The sequence below is a fragment of the Prunus dulcis genome, chromosome 1 (genome assembly GCF_902201215.1).
Source record: "Prunus dulcis chromosome 1, ALMONDv2, whole genome shotgun sequence".
Classification (NCBI taxonomy): domain Eukaryota; kingdom Viridiplantae; phylum Streptophyta; class Magnoliopsida; order Rosales; family Rosaceae; genus Prunus; species Prunus dulcis.
Genome location: NC_047650.1, coordinates 26,360,251 through 26,374,899, shown reverse-complemented (window position 1 = coordinate 26,374,899; position 14,649 = coordinate 26,360,251). Strand labels below are relative to the sequence as shown.

General features: G+C 38.2%; 2 protein-coding genes across 3 annotated transcripts; both read left to right on the top strand.

Annotated features, from left to right (window-relative positions):
• Positions 1 to 175: 175 nt before the first annotated feature.
• On the top strand, positions 176 to 6,271 carry LOC117633114 (protein CROWDED NUCLEI 2). 2 transcript variants are annotated; one of them, XM_034366804.1, is made up of 8 exons: positions 178 to 622; positions 827 to 1,036; positions 1,200 to 1,453; positions 1,827 to 2,097; positions 2,192 to 2,275; positions 2,445 to 4,513; positions 5,499 to 5,697; positions 5,797 to 6,271. In XM_034366804.1, exons 1-8 carry the CDS (start codon positions 326 to 328, stop codon positions 6,004 to 6,006), a joined length of 3,594 nt encoding a protein of 1,197 aa, XP_034222695.1. In that variant the 5' UTR covers positions 178 to 325; the 3' UTR covers positions 6,007 to 6,271. The 2 variants fall into 2 exon arrangements, with proteins under 2 accessions (XP_034222703.1, XP_034222695.1); XM_034366812.1 differs by lacking the exon at positions 5,797 to 6,271 and having other exon boundaries at positions 176 to 622; positions 5,504 to 5,650.
• Positions 6,272 to 7,999: 1,728 nt separating this feature from the next.
• Positions 8,000 to 10,447, top strand: LOC117615080 (piriformospora indica-insensitive protein 2-like). The gene is made up of 2 exons (XM_034344074.1): positions 8,000 to 8,679; positions 9,119 to 10,447. The coding sequence occupies exons 1-2, from the start codon at positions 8,470 to 8,472 to the stop codon at positions 10,346 to 10,348; spliced, it is 1,440 nt and encodes a 479-aa protein (XP_034199965.1). The 5' UTR covers positions 8,000 to 8,469; the 3' UTR covers positions 10,349 to 10,447.
• The last annotated feature ends 4,202 nt before the right edge of the window (positions 10,448 to 14,649 follow it).

Genomic DNA, 14,649 nt, shown 5'->3' with positions numbered 1-14,649 from the left:
TTGGGCTTTAGTATATATAGAATTTTCCATATAGCGATAAGATTAATTTCAAATTAAAATCTTAATGACAGAAATACCCTTAAAATTTAAAACGGAGCGTCATCAGTTTTAGATCCAGACCGTTCATACAGGATCTGAAGACGCATAAAAATAACGTCGTGTTTTCTTCCCGTTATCTCTCAAACACGCCTCTTTTCTTTCCTCTTCGTCTTCAAGAAAGGGTTCTAACCAAATCCACAATTTTCAGTCTGCAATATTTTATCCTTTTATGAACTCAATTCTGCGAGTATTTTGGGAACAGAATTAGGGTTTTGTCGTGACAATAATGATGTTCACGCCCCAGAGGAAGGCGTTAAATGCCCAATCACTGACGCCGAGGAGCGGCGCCGTCGTTTCGAACCCTAGGACCGCTGGGAAGGGTAAAGCGGTGGCGTTTGTGGACGGTCCGCCGCCGCCATTGGGTTCGCTGAGCGAAAGTGGACCCAAAACGACTCCGGATTTTGACACGGGCGATATGGACGATTGGAGGAGGTTTAAGGAGGTTGGATTGCTAAACGAGGCGGCTATGGAGCGCAAGGACCGCCAAGCGCTCGCCGACAAGGTCTCTAAGCTGCAAAAAGAGGTTAGCCACAAGCTTTTGTTTGGTTAATTCGGTTATACTCACTGGGTTATTTTGATAATGTGTTTTTTAAAATCCTTTGCAAGATTGTGGGCAGTAGGCGTGCCTTTTTGATTACCAGTACAAAACAAGTCTCGCACTAAATTTATATATTTTAGCAAATTTTTTAGCTTTCTAATATCTCACGAAGTATTTGTTGTTGGGCAGCTTTATGATTACCAGTATAACATGGGGCTTCTCCTGATTGAGAAGAAAGAGTGGGCTTTAAAGCATGAAGAATTGGGGGAAGCTTTGGCTGAAACTCAGGAGATTCTTAAAAGAGAACAGTCTGCACACTTAATTTCAATATCTGAAGTTGAGAAGCGGGAAGAGAATCTGAGGAAAGTATTGGTTGCTGAGAAGCAGTGTGTAGCCGAGGTATGTCAAGATGCACTTATACAATTTTATATGTTCAATTTACCGGACTTTTACGGTACTTGTGTGTCAAGATGCACTTTCTTGCCACTTTTTGTTAGTCAATTTGTATGCAATTTTTTGTTTGGGTTAGAATTATTGATATGGATGTGTTCATTCACTGCAGCTGGAGAAAGCTTTGCGTGAAATGCATGAGGAGCACGCCCAAATAAAGCTCAAGTCTGAGGCAAAGTTGGCTGATGCAAATTCATTAGTTGTCGGAATTGAAGAAAAATCTTTGGAGACAGATGCAAAGTTTCTTGCTGCTGAAGCCAACATTGCTGAGGTCAACAGAAAGAGTACAGAGTTGGAGATGAGATTGCAAGAGGTGGAGGCACGTGAAAGTGTGCTTCGAAGGGAGCACCTTTCCTTAAGTGCAGAGTATGCATTATGCCCATGATACTTGCATTTTGGATATGAACGTTCCTAACATATATAGCTGTGCTTTATGCCCACGATTCTAGCATTTAGGATATGACGTTCCTAACATACATAGTTGCTCTGCCCTTTTGTTGAATGTGAGACATCTTGTCACTTATGAGTTGGTCAGTTTACACTGTCTCAATTAAATTTATTTCAGGCACTCATTCCACATATGTTAATACAGAGTGTGCACTATGCTTGCAATCATTATGGTCTATGTTTTTATTTTTTATTTTTGTATTTTTGAGAATCATTGTGTTACCAATCATACTATTTAATTTCTTTTGGAGCTTTTGACTTTTAAAATTAAACCTGACTTGTTCTTTATCAGGAGAGAGGCACATAAGAAAACTTTTTACAAACAAAGGGAAGACTTGCAAGAATGGGAGAGGAAGCTACAAGAAGGGGAAGAGAGGCTATGCAAGCTTCGGAGAATTCTGAATGAGAAAGAGGAAAAAGCAAATGAAAATGATTTAATAATGAAGCAAAAGGAGAAAGAGCTTGATGAGGTGCAAAAGAAAATTGAACTTTCAAACACTATACTGAAAGAAAAGAAAGCTGATGTGAATAAACGGCTAGCTGACTTAGTATCAAACGAAAAGGTGCGTCTTTTGTCTAGATGAGTTTCTTCTTTTTCTCAACAAGTACAATTGCAGCTTTGTTCATTACTTTCCTGTTATGTTTATCTGGTTGCAGGAAGCTGATTCTGTGGGAAAGATCTGGGAGTTGAAGGAGAAGGAATTACATGAATTGGAGGAAAAACTAAGTTCACGAGAAAATGTGATTCCCAACTCCTTTGCTTTTAAGTCTCAAAGGAAATGAACAGAAAAAGAAATTGGAGTGCAAAAATTGATGTGGTGCAATTTTGTGGTTTAGAAGGGCTTGAGTGTTTATTTTTATAGAATTTGTCTAGAAGTCTGACACCTTGTATATCTATGGTTTGTTACAGGCGGAGATTGAACGCGTGCTTGACAAGCAAAGGGCCCTTTGCAATACGAAAATGCAGGAGTTCGAGTTGGAAATGGAAGAAAGGAGGAAATCTCTTGACAAGGAACTGAGTGGCAAGGTAGAAGTGGTGGAACAGAAGGAATTGAAAATCAACCACAGGGAAGAAAAGTTGTTAAAGCAAGAGCAAGCATTGCATGAGAAATCAGAGAGGCTGAAGGAGAAAAATAAGGAACTTGAAACAAAGTCAAAAAATTTGAAGGAGAACGAGAAAACCATCAAAGTTAATGAGGAAATGTTAGAGGTGGAAAGGCAACAAGTACTTGCTGATTTAGAGAGTTTTCAGAATCTTAAAGATGAAATTCAGAAGATAAAGGATGAAAATGTTCAACTGGAGCTGCAAATTCGTGAAGAGAGAGAGAAGCTGGTAATTACTCAGGAAGAGAGGTCAGAACACCTCCGTTTGCAGTCAGAACTGCAGCAGGAAATAAAGACATATAGACTTCAGAATGAGTTACTTTCGAAGGAAGCTGAAGATTTGAAGCAGCAGAGGGAAAAGTTTGAGGAAGAGTGGGAAAATTTGGATGAGAGAAAAGCTGAAATTAGCAGAGAGCTAGAGAAAATTGTTGAAGAGAAAGAAAAATTGGAAAAATTACAAGGCACAGAAGAAGAAAGGTTGAAAGAAGAGAAACATGCAATGCAAGATTACATAAAGAGGGAGCTAGACAATCTCAATCTAGAGAAAGAATCATTTGCGGCTAAGATGAGGAATGAGCAGTTTGCCATAGCTGAAAAGGCCCAATTTCAGCATAGTCAAATGGTGCAAGATTTTGAGTCTCGAAAAAGCGATCTTGAGGTTGATATGCAGAATAGGCAGCAGGAAATGGAGAAACACCTGCAGGAAATGGAGAGAGCATTTGAGGAGGAGAAGGATAGAGAATATACTAATATCAATTACTTGAAGGAAGTTGCTGAAAAGAAAAGCGAAGAATTAAGATCTGAAAAGTATAGAATGGAAAAGGAAAGGGAAGAGCTTGCACTGAACAAGAAACAGGTGGAAGTAAACCAACTTGAAATGCGCAAAGACATTGATCAGCTTGCTATGCTTAGCAAGAAGATCAAGCACCAGAGGGAACAGCTTATTGAGGAAAGAGGTCGCTTCCTTGCTTTTGTTGAGAAGATTAAAAGTTGCAAGGACTGTGGAGAAATGACAAGGGAGTTTGTACTTTCTGATCTCCAAGTACCCGGAATGTACCACCATGTTGAGGCTGTTTCTCTGCCGAGGCTCAGTGACGAATTTTTAAAGAACTCTCAGGCTGATTTATCTGCTCCTGATTTGGAATACCCAGAATCAGGATGGGGAACATCTTTGCTCCGCAAATGCAAGTCAATGGTTTCTAAAGTTTCTCCAATTAAAAAATTGGAGCATATTACTGATGCAGTGTCTACGGAATTGCCACCACTATCAACTATGAAGGTTAATCGAGCAAGAGGGCATATCGGTCATGAAGATGAGCCTGAGCCATCTTTTAGGATGCCTAATGACGCAATTTCTCAACCGCTACCATCTGATAACACTAATAAAGAAGTGGATGATGGGTATGCTCCATCAATTGATGATCATAGCTTCATTGACAGTAAGGTGAAAGATGTTCCAGATGATTCTGAGCAATCAGAGCTAAAGAGTTATCAGCGTAAACCAGGTCGGGGACGCAAGTCCAGACTGTCAAGAACACGCACAGTGAAGGCAACGGTTGAAGAGGCGAAGATTTTTCTACGAGATACTCTGGAAGAACCATCAAATGCAAGTATGCTGCCGAATGATAGTAGTAACATTCATGAGGAAAGTCGGGGTGATTCCAGTTTTGTTGAGAAAGCAAATAGTAGCATTGGAAGGAAACGAAGGCGTGCTCAGAGCTCTAGGATTACAGAAAGTGAGCAGGATGATTGTGATAGCGAAGGACGTTCTGGTAGTGTCACAACAGCTGGTGGGCGCAGGAAGAGGCGACAATCTATTGCTTCCTCTGTGCAAGCACCTGGAGAGCAGCGATATAATCTCAGACATCGCAAGACGTAAGTTCCTTAATGTCTGTATGAAAGTGGCAGCTAATCTGGAAGTAAATTACAAAATACTGTTAGCAGTTTCTGTGGCATGATCATAATATTTGGACCAACTTGGGTTGAGGATGTGGTATCTCTACTGTGTATAATATACACTATATCTATATAGACACATTCCGGATTGGTTTATGTGGTCTGGTTGAACTCTTGGTATATCCTTTTGCTTTCAGTATTATGTTTATATAAATGGTTGAACCCTTCTTTCTAATCGATTTTTAAGTTTTTGGATTATTGGTTTTACACCAAGTCCTGATTTGACGTGTCGAATTTGTGCTTAGTCCTATCATGGTAATCCGTTTGTTTCTTTTTTCTTTTAGGGTTTACGAATATCTATTTTTTGACCCGTATAAGGGGGCCCCTTTTTGTTATGGATTACCAACCACTTTATTTGTCTAGGTCTTCTTAGCTAATATATAAATAAATGTTCGTTAGATCCCAGAATAACTAATTGTACCGGCTATACACCATGTTGTCCAGGCCAAATTACATCTTGACCATATTCAGTTGGTCCTGGAATGACATGTTACTAACCGTCATTCTGAAATTATTGGTACTGGAGCTAAAAAAAAATCACTAGGTTTATTGTTAATAAATAAGTTTGTTTCTAAATTGTTAATGGTGTGGAAAATAAATTTGGTTTTTTCTGATAATTGGGGTCTTTTCGATCATAATTTGAGAAGATTTAAACATAGAAAGAATTAAATGAAGATGAAATGTTAAACATGGATAAAACTTTGATTGTCATTTATTAACTACTGAAATATCTTTGTGGAAGACATGATTTGTACAGTTTTACATGTGACCTGGTATGGCATAAACAGTCCAAACTAAGTAAAATTTGATCTTGCGTGATGTGTTGACATTTTATTTATATGCTGTAATATGCCATATGAGATAATGTTTGATTATTCTAAAGTTTTCTATGAACATTGATCAGTGCAGGCTCAGTCACAGCAGCACCGGCTGCGGCTGACCTGAAAAAGAGAAGGAAGGAAGAAGCTGGAGGTGGTGGTGCAGAACCAAATCCGGAATCTGTTTCATCATTGGGGATGGCTGGTGAGACTGGGCAGACTGCACAGTTGATGCAGGTCACAACTTCAAAAAGTGTGGAATTCTCACAGGAGCGAGTAGTGAGGGTAAGGCCCTCCTTACCTTTATGGTTTTTTCTTATTTGTAACGGTTTTATCAGAAATCATCTGAAGAAGGGCTTGTAACTTATGTTTGTTGTGCTACAGTTTAGCACACCAGAAGACATTGTTGATGGCAATGCTGCTGATGCAGCAAAAACAGTTGAAAATACTGAGTTGAGTGGGGGGGATAATGGAACACCAGAGTCAGGTAGTGGCAACAACACAGTTGGTGAGAGCGACGATGATTACGATGACGAGGAACGTCCTGGGGAGGCGTCAATAAGAAAGAAGATTTGGAATTTCCTTACAACATGATGAGTAAAAATACTCTTTCAACGTCATTTTAATAACTCTGTAATGACTAGCTTCAGTTGGCAGGATTTCCTAGCATTTTTTGTTGTCACCTTATTTGCCTTGTAGTTCCGTGAAAATATGGCGATTCTTTTTCTTTTCTTTTTTCTCGGTTGTGGGACAGAAGATGTTTATGTCCAGGACATGGCTGAAGATACCAGCTGTTGTACGTGCTAATTTGTATTATGTGGAAGTATAATTGATGGTGCGATTTTGATACAGTTTTCAATCTATTGCCCGTTTGTATCCTCTTTTATGTCCGTCCCACTTTAAGCCCGTTCAGTGCATGAAACTGGATAAGATTCGAATCAAGGACTTGCAAAGTGATTTTTTTGTTTACGTTAAGAGGAAAGAAACCTCATTGGGGTTCGATCCTGGGTGCCATAGAGGGGAGGGGGAATCTACCACCACTGTGGTGGGAACCCATTGGCGAGCACTTATAAAGTTACCATGTTAGAACTTAGATTGGTGTCCAATTTGATAAAGATTTAGTGATAACGATTATAAATTCACCACAGAGCAATTCAATTGAAATAATTATGCTGGATTATAGTTATGCTAGACTGGTGATTTATAAGTTTACCGAATGACCACTCAAGTTAAATAGCCGAGTCACTAAATAGGTGTATTAATGATAAATTAACATCAAATGAGACGCAAGTATGTGTTAGATAAGTTAGTCAGGATAGTGAGTTTTCCCCCTTGCATAAGTTGGAATTCCTCTTCCCATATATTTACATTAATCTATCACTTATATATTTAAAAAATAAATAAAACACGCAAACTATCTTTCTACTGTTCTACAGTTTTTCTCTCTCAAACACACATACAATAACGTAACGGGGACCTCTATAGAAAGAAAAGCTTGTGAAGAAAATGACTTATCAGGCTATACTAGGTCTGCCAACAAGCCAAACAATTAAGTAGAGGGTGGGCTATGCCTTCTTAGCCTTCCATCTATCCCCTGCCCACTACTGAGACACTGTGGTCCTTCCATCAAAAGCTCCAAAGTACCTGCAACCCAGAAGTAAATAAAAAAAAGTGAAAAAAGCTCCAAAGTACCATCATTTATGTATTCACAGCTGCTTATTGACCTCTTTTTTCTTTTTTCTCATCCAGTGGGTATAAGATATAGAGAAGCAGAGGATTTTGCACTGGATTATTACTGTTGTCCAAATTCTGTTGATATGTGAGTTGACTTTCCAAGCAGGGTTATAATTTTAGTGTCTACAAATATACACTAGAAAAGGAAGGATTTTGTTTTCTTTCTTTTGGTCATTAGGAAAGGAAAATAGGTGGAACAATTGGTAAAACTACGGTTCCAATCCAAGATATGCCATAACAGCACAGTATATAACTTGAAGCCTGTTCCTAAAAGCCCATTTGGAGCCATACAGTTTGCCCCATCCTTTTTAGAGATTCAATGCTGTTTTGTCTCTTTCCTCCATGTTTCAGAAGACATTCATTAACCCAAAAGCCAGAAACCTCAGCCCTAGAGAACAACCAAGCAGAGAGTGATAAAAACCCAACTTTTTGTCTTGCATGTATTTACATGCACCTCCTTTGTTTTGCATGAGCAAATGGTCCCCTATTCCCCTATCACAATCCCCACTGCAAACCCTAATAAAACCCTTATCCCCTTTTACCATAACTAATCTCACAATCTTAACAACCCCCCTTCCAACTAGCACACTCTTAACTGTCTATAAAGTAAACATCTTTAATGAGCATAATGATGATAAAAGGAAATATCATTGAATTAAAAGTTGTTAATTAATGATTGACAAGACTATCACGGGATTGAAAGCAGAGCCTAATAAAACGTAATATCCAACCTTTCGCTTTCACTTTCAAGTTCCTACTTACTTCTCTTCTGGTCTTAATTATTGTTCGCTGCTATTATTACTTTGGCACTCTTCGAGAACTGCGCTTTAGATCCTCTGTCCTTGCTCTCTCTCTCTCTCTCTCTCTCTCTGCCCTTGTATATACTTTCTTAGCTTTTCCATAAACACAAGGGGTAGAGAGAGCTTAGCCTTCTTGCTTCTGCTTCTGCAATTTCCCTTCTCCCTTTTTCCTTCAAGTAGCTTTGGATCTTTCTTACATTCTGCTTGGGTCCCAAACACTTCTGATTTTCTATATATGTAAAGGGACCCATGTTGCCATTTCTCATGAATATCATATCACATCGATGATTGTCTAATTCATTCTCTTTTGGGTCGGTTCCTCTTGCTGCATTTTTTTCCCCTAAACTACATGGTTCAAACAAAAGAAAGAGAGTCTTCTGCTTTGTTTCATTTCATAGATAGAATGCATGGGATATAGTGACCGGAGTTTTTCCTTGAATTCAACTCAAGCTAGCTTTCTGACTTTGGTTTCTTCTTCTCTTCTGTCAAATTTCCTATTTTTCTTGACTTTTAATTAGCATCCATGAAGGGTTACACAGCCATCAGTCTTGTCATTTTGGTTAGCTGTATGTTCTTTTGGGCTGGTTCGTGCTCTGAAGAAGAAGATGATGATTTGGCTCCAATGGAGGAAACAGAGCAAGAAGCTCTGTACTCTGCTATACAAGGCTTTGTGGGCAAACAGTGGAATGGCTCAGACCTCTATCCTGATCCTTGTGGGTGGACTCCTATGCAGGTACACCTTTTTACCCTCACCACTCTGTACTGTCTGGTTTATCACCAAATGACAAAGTAACAAGCTTTATGTTCCTTTTTGGTTTTTACTCCTTGTACTTGACATAGGGTTAAAACAAGCCCCAGTTTTTCTGTCATGATTGAAGGTTTATTAAGAATTCCTTACTAAAATTATCTGGAATTTTGCTACGGAAACATATATTTATAGTACTTCAAAAGACTAGAAATTAAGAAATTCAAAGACAAACTTCAATAATTTGTATATGGTACATTTATTTTGCAAAACTTTACATGTATTCTTTACTGTTTCATGCATTGGTTATTGCACGTTAGTGCTATAGTTCATACATAGCCACCAGTAAATATCAAATGAGCATAAGTATGTTAGTTGAAGTTTTGGGCTTCCTGAGTTTGACATGATTTTTCATTTTCTTCTGCAGGGGGTGTCTTGTGATCTCTTTGATGGTCTTTGGTATGTGACCTCCTTAAATATTGGACCCATTCATGACAACTCGCTTAATTGTTCCACAAGTGCAAAATTTAGGCCACAACTGTTTGATTTGAAGCACCTAAAATCTTTGTCCCTTTTCAATTGCTTCCTCTTACTCCACAAACATCCAGTTCCAATCCCCGCAGACAACTGGTGGAAACTTGCTAGTAGCTTAGAATCACTAGAGTTCCGATCGAACCCTGGTCTCATTGGACAAATTCCTAGTAGCTTTGGCAGCCTCAGAAAGCTCAAATCATTAGTACTAGTGGAGAACGGATTAGCAGGTGAATTACCAACAAATATTGGTGACTTAATCCAATTGAAGCGGCTAGTTCTTGCTGGAAACTGGTTTACAGGTCCAATTCCTAATGGTTTTGGTGAATTGAATCGGCTGTTGATCCTTGATTTAAGTCGGAACTCATTCTCTGGGCCTTTGCCAATGACTCTGGGAAATTTGACTTCGCTCTTAAAGCTTGACTTGAGCAACAACCAATTGGAAGGGAAGCTGCCAGGAGAGCTTGCTAATCTAAAGCAACTGACCCTTTTGGACTTTAGGAACAACAATTTTTCAGGTGGGTTGAGCAAATCACTTCAAGAAATGCATTCCTTGGAAGAGATAGCCTTGTCCAACAACCCTATAGGTGGAGAGCTCAACAGCCTAGAGTGGCAAAACATACGGAACTTGGTCATTTTGGAGCTCTCTGGCACAGGCTTAACTGGTGAGATTCCAGAGTCAATATCAAAGTTAAAGAGATTGAGATTCTTGGGTCTAAGTGACAACAAGCTCACAGGCAACCTCTTACCAAAGCTTGCAACGTTGCCGTGTCTTAGTGCACTCTACCTACATGGCAACAATCTGACAGGGGTGATGAAATTTTCTGAGCGGTTTTATCATAAAATGGGGAGCCGTTTTGGTGCTTGGAACAACCCAAATCTCTGCTTTATGAGTGCATTGGTGCCAGCAGGCCATGTACCATTTGGGGTAAAGCCATGCCAGCAAGACCAAGAGGTCACATTGCTTGAACCCAATTCAAAAACAAAGTTGGTGAATGGTAGTTTAAATCAGAATTCCCATTTCACCACTTCGTTGGGATTCTCGAGCAATGGCATTGATGGGATTTGGTGGCTTAGTGGGCTTCTCCAGTTAATGATAGTTGTATTATTGACTTGTTTCCTATAGGTCCTTTTACTACTCTAGAATATAACCCCTCTCGAAGCACTTGTAACTTGATTTTTATTGCTTGTTTGTAACTCTTGCTTTTGTCTCTTAACATGAACTCAATATATAGCTTCACTTCTGGTCTCACAGACAGCCTAGTTTATATATTTCTGTTTCATCAGAAATTGCTGATATGTTTTAACTCTGGTTTGTGGAACTATTGTCAAATTTTTTGGGCCATAGCTCTGACGTACATGTGACTTCGATAACAATTATACCATATCAAACAAGAAGATATGATTGGCCCAGTTGCTAACCAATACACAGCTAGCAGAATTCATTTTGGTTTCTTGCTAAACAGAGCAACCTAACCAAACTTTAAATGCTGGGAATTTTTGCCAGCAGTGGGAAAAGACTTGAATGGAATATGGGTAAGTGTGATCCTTTCATTGTTCTTTTTTGTTTTTTAAAGGAGGCGAAGATGCCAATAATGTTATGACTTTAATACATTGAAAGTGAACTACACAAATATTTAGAGTTGTAGCCTCCTGCAGGGCCTGTACTTTGGTGGCATGGCAGGGCTAGACTTTGTAGCCTGTGCTGCGCAGTTGTGCTTTTGTTTTGCAGACCTTGTGCTTTCAGAAGATGATTAAGTTGGTTCCATAAATACAACAGACAATTAAATGTTAACCCTCAGCCCACCAATATGGAGGATCTCTTTGTTCTAGTTCTAGAACCTTAGGATCTTACATAATATCAAGTTTCAACATGTTCAAGATGTGACTGGAAAGTTCAAGTGAAATCTTCCAGTCTTGTCGGTGCATATATATATGTGAGGGAAAAGGAAATGTTAAGACTTTTTGTTATAAAAAAAATTTGTTATTAGGTTTCTTAAAGCCAATTTCGATGTACATTTGATCCCTTATTATTATCTTAGAAATCTCAAAATAAGACAGATTTCCATATTAGAAAAGATATTATTTACCTTCTTATCGATAAAGAGATATTCATATTTCTTACGAATCACAGTTTGACACATATGCAAAAATAATTCGTCAAAAACATAAAAAGAAAAACTTCTGCACATAATTCCAGGTATATATCGTCAATTTATCGATATTTTCATCGATATTTCGGGGAAGATATTTTCGATTCGCAGCTTTAAATGGTCATAATATCGCGACTTGAACTTTCAAAAATTAAACAACTTAAACTCAACGCACACTGGGATTCGAACCCCTCTCAACTTTGAATTTTTGCAGCCACTTAACCACCACGCTGCTGATGACTTCGTGATCATAAATTATGGAATCTAGTATATATAATACTTGCAAGACTTTCAAAAATCCTGAACTTTCAAAAATTAAACAACTTAAACTTAGAGCACGCACACTGGGGTTGGAACCCCCCTCAAGTCTGAATTTTTGTAGCCACTTAACCACCATGTGGTTGATGACTTTGTGATCATAAATTATGGGGTCTAGTATATATAATACTTGCGAGACTTTCAAAAATTAAACAATTTAAACTCACTCACGCTCTCGCACACAATGGGGTTCGAAACCCTATCCACTCTGAAATTTGCAGCCACTTCACCACCACGCTGCTCATAACTTTGTGATTATAAACTATGGAATCTAGTATATATAATACTTGCGAGCTGCTTTTCAAGTTTCAACTTTTCATAGAAACTCCATGTGGTACTAAGTCAATTATATATCTTACCATGCAATGTATAAAATGTAAAATATTGTAGTAAATCATTATATACAAATGATTGTGGTGTGTTTAATCTTTTTTCATTAATTACTACATATTTTCAACACTCACGGTGTTTGTCAGCTCGCTATATAATCAACTTAAATTAGTTAAATCCATCATGCAATGCATTTCCTTCCAATTTTTTGTGATAAACTAATAGATAATTGACTAAATAAGCATCCTCCAAAGTTTCAATAAAAATTTCCAAGTTTTTCTTACAATTTCGGTGATTTTTATTCAATTTTTATCGATATCGATAATATCCTGATATTTCCATAGAAATTTCTGTGTTTTTGGACTACTGATATTTCTGATATCACCGATATTTTAGACCTTGCCTGACATAAATGGAGTGACTAATTGCTTGAGTTTGTACAAATTTTTTATTATTATTAATTTTTTTTTTGGGGGGTAACTTGAGTTGTTTGGTGTAGTATCAAGTATGACTCTGGATTGTCATTGTCATCATAATACTGGCTTATATTTGGGGAAGGCAAACAGATTCCCGTGGTTTGGCGTCTGTTTGCCAACCGAAAAAAAATTCCCATGGTTTATTTGTAATGGTCTTCGGCTGGGGCTGTTGTGGTTTGCCAATGAACCCAACTTTGACAATGGCTTTGCTTGGCTGGGGCTTGTTGTGGTTTGCCAATAAAGCCAACTTTAATAATGGGCTTTTCTTGGATGGGGCTTGTTGTGGTTTGCCAATAAAGCCAACTTTAATAATGGGCTTTTCTTGGATGGTTTGCCAATGAGCCCAACTTTGCTAATGGGTTTTTCTTGGCTTGGTTTTTGCCAAAGTTCCAGTCCAAGTTCGTGGCTGATGGGAATTTATTCAGCAAAAACTCAGCGTTTGAGGCTGTGTCACACTCTAAACAACAATGCAAACCCAATATCTCCACCATAAGCCATTTGGTTAGACCAGTAAAATACCAGAAACTCAGTGAAGTTTAAAACTTTACTGAGATAGGAAATGGTTAAAACTTCCCAAGGTTACCAAATCACATTCTATTTTGAGCTGGGAATTGCAAATGGATTATGAGAAAATGCTCTTTTTTCTCTTTTTGGTGCAGCTTACATGCTGTTTATACTGAAGTTTTATTGAATGAACATCACATTCATCAAAATCCCAATGTCCATTTCAAAGGGAAAAGAGGAAAAGAAAGAAATGAAAGCCAAAGTCTCTTCACAAACTCATCACGGCCATCACCACTGGTGGTGTTGCTCTCAGTTACCAAAATTTTGAAAACATGCGGATTTGAGGTCTGTAGCCATAATTGACTAGCAACGTTAATACCATAAATGAATCAGAGGTACCTACTTTTAGCTACTTGCTAGCATTCTACATATTGTTAGTCTGTTGCTATCCAAATGGAAAAGGAAAAAAAAGAGAGTAAAAAACCCCAAAAATATAATAGTGGGCAGCTGCCTTTTTCGATTATCCCAGAGAAAAATGAAACTTTTCTCAAGTACCAAAAGCAGAACCCAATTTGCAATGAACCCTTTTGGTTTTTCTTTTTCCAGCATATATATATTTATATCTCATCCGGATGTCCATACGTTATTATTGTGCGAACACAATTGTAAATAGGGGCGAAAGTAAGGAGGGGTAATAGAATATACATGACGTCCGCACGATAATAATATATGGACACTTGCATACGAGAATTTCTGTATATATATATACACATGCTAATTAATTAACAGCACAAGAAGCAAAACACAGTGGCTAAAATATACGGTTCATTAGGGAGTAATAAGCCACATTGATGAGGGTTGGTTTTCTTACAATCTCCAGTCACTGTGCGCACAACCAATTCATGGTAATTGGTGTGACAGAATGTCACATAGGGAGAGCCATCAGCTGCCATGGTATTTTTCACACCCCATTTGCATCATGCAGAACTGGTCCCAAATAAAATCCAAGTCTTAAGTAAACCCAGCAGTCTGAATATGCCATGACTTGAGACTTGACACTTAATTTGCACCAAATTTTACGCATGTTCATTTTTGACCATTCTGATGATATATATTATTAGGGTTTTATTGTCAACAAAAAACAAACCCAGCTGCCACAATCTCCGGTTTTGGCCTGCATTTGCGTGTAGCTGCCTCCTCTCCGGATGTCGGTCTCAAGAGGTAAGGTATATATATATCTTACACTGTTTTCCATTTGTCTAATTTTTCTTTGGTTTTGGATTAATTAAAACTTAATCTAAAGTTAATCCAAATGCGGTGGCTAAACACTGGCTTAATTGTTAATGGCTGGCTTTAAGCAATGCAGCAACATGAGCATCACATTGACGTTTGACATGAAATAATTTAATTCATCTTAAATTGCTTACCAACCCAGCTGGCAATTTGCCACACGTTCAAGACCCAGACTCCTCCCTTCCAAGTCTTGATTTTGACCCGTTTACCTCTGACTCTCATCTCATACTCCTACTAGTCTACGTAGTCTTGTATTATTGCTTAAAAATACTTAACTCACCTCCCGTGTGAAGCGAAGAGTTATCTCATATTGAAAAGTTAAGAGATTTACATAATATGAACTTCTTTCAGTT

Excerpts from the sequence above, each read along its gene's own strand:
- LOC117615080 (XM_034344074.1), top strand. The coding sequence starts at position 8,470 with ATGAAGGGTTACACAGCCATCAGTCTTGTCATTTTGGTTAGCTGTATG. Across the intron at positions 8,680-9,118 it reads GTGGGTGGACTCCTATGCAG|GGGGTGTCTTGTGATCTCTT; the intron begins GTACACCTTTTT and ends TTTCTTCTGCAG.
- LOC117633114 (XM_034366804.1), top strand. The coding sequence starts at position 326 with ATGATGTTCACGCCCCAGAGGAAGGCGTTAAATGCCCAATCACTGACG. Across the intron at positions 1,037-1,199 it reads AGAAGCAGTGTGTAGCCGAG|CTGGAGAAAGCTTTGCGTGA; the intron begins GTATGTCAAGAT and ends CATTCACTGCAG. Across the intron at positions 5,698-5,796 it reads CACAGGAGCGAGTAGTGAGG|TTTAGCACACCAGAAGACAT; the intron begins GTAAGGCCCTCC and ends GTTGTGCTACAG.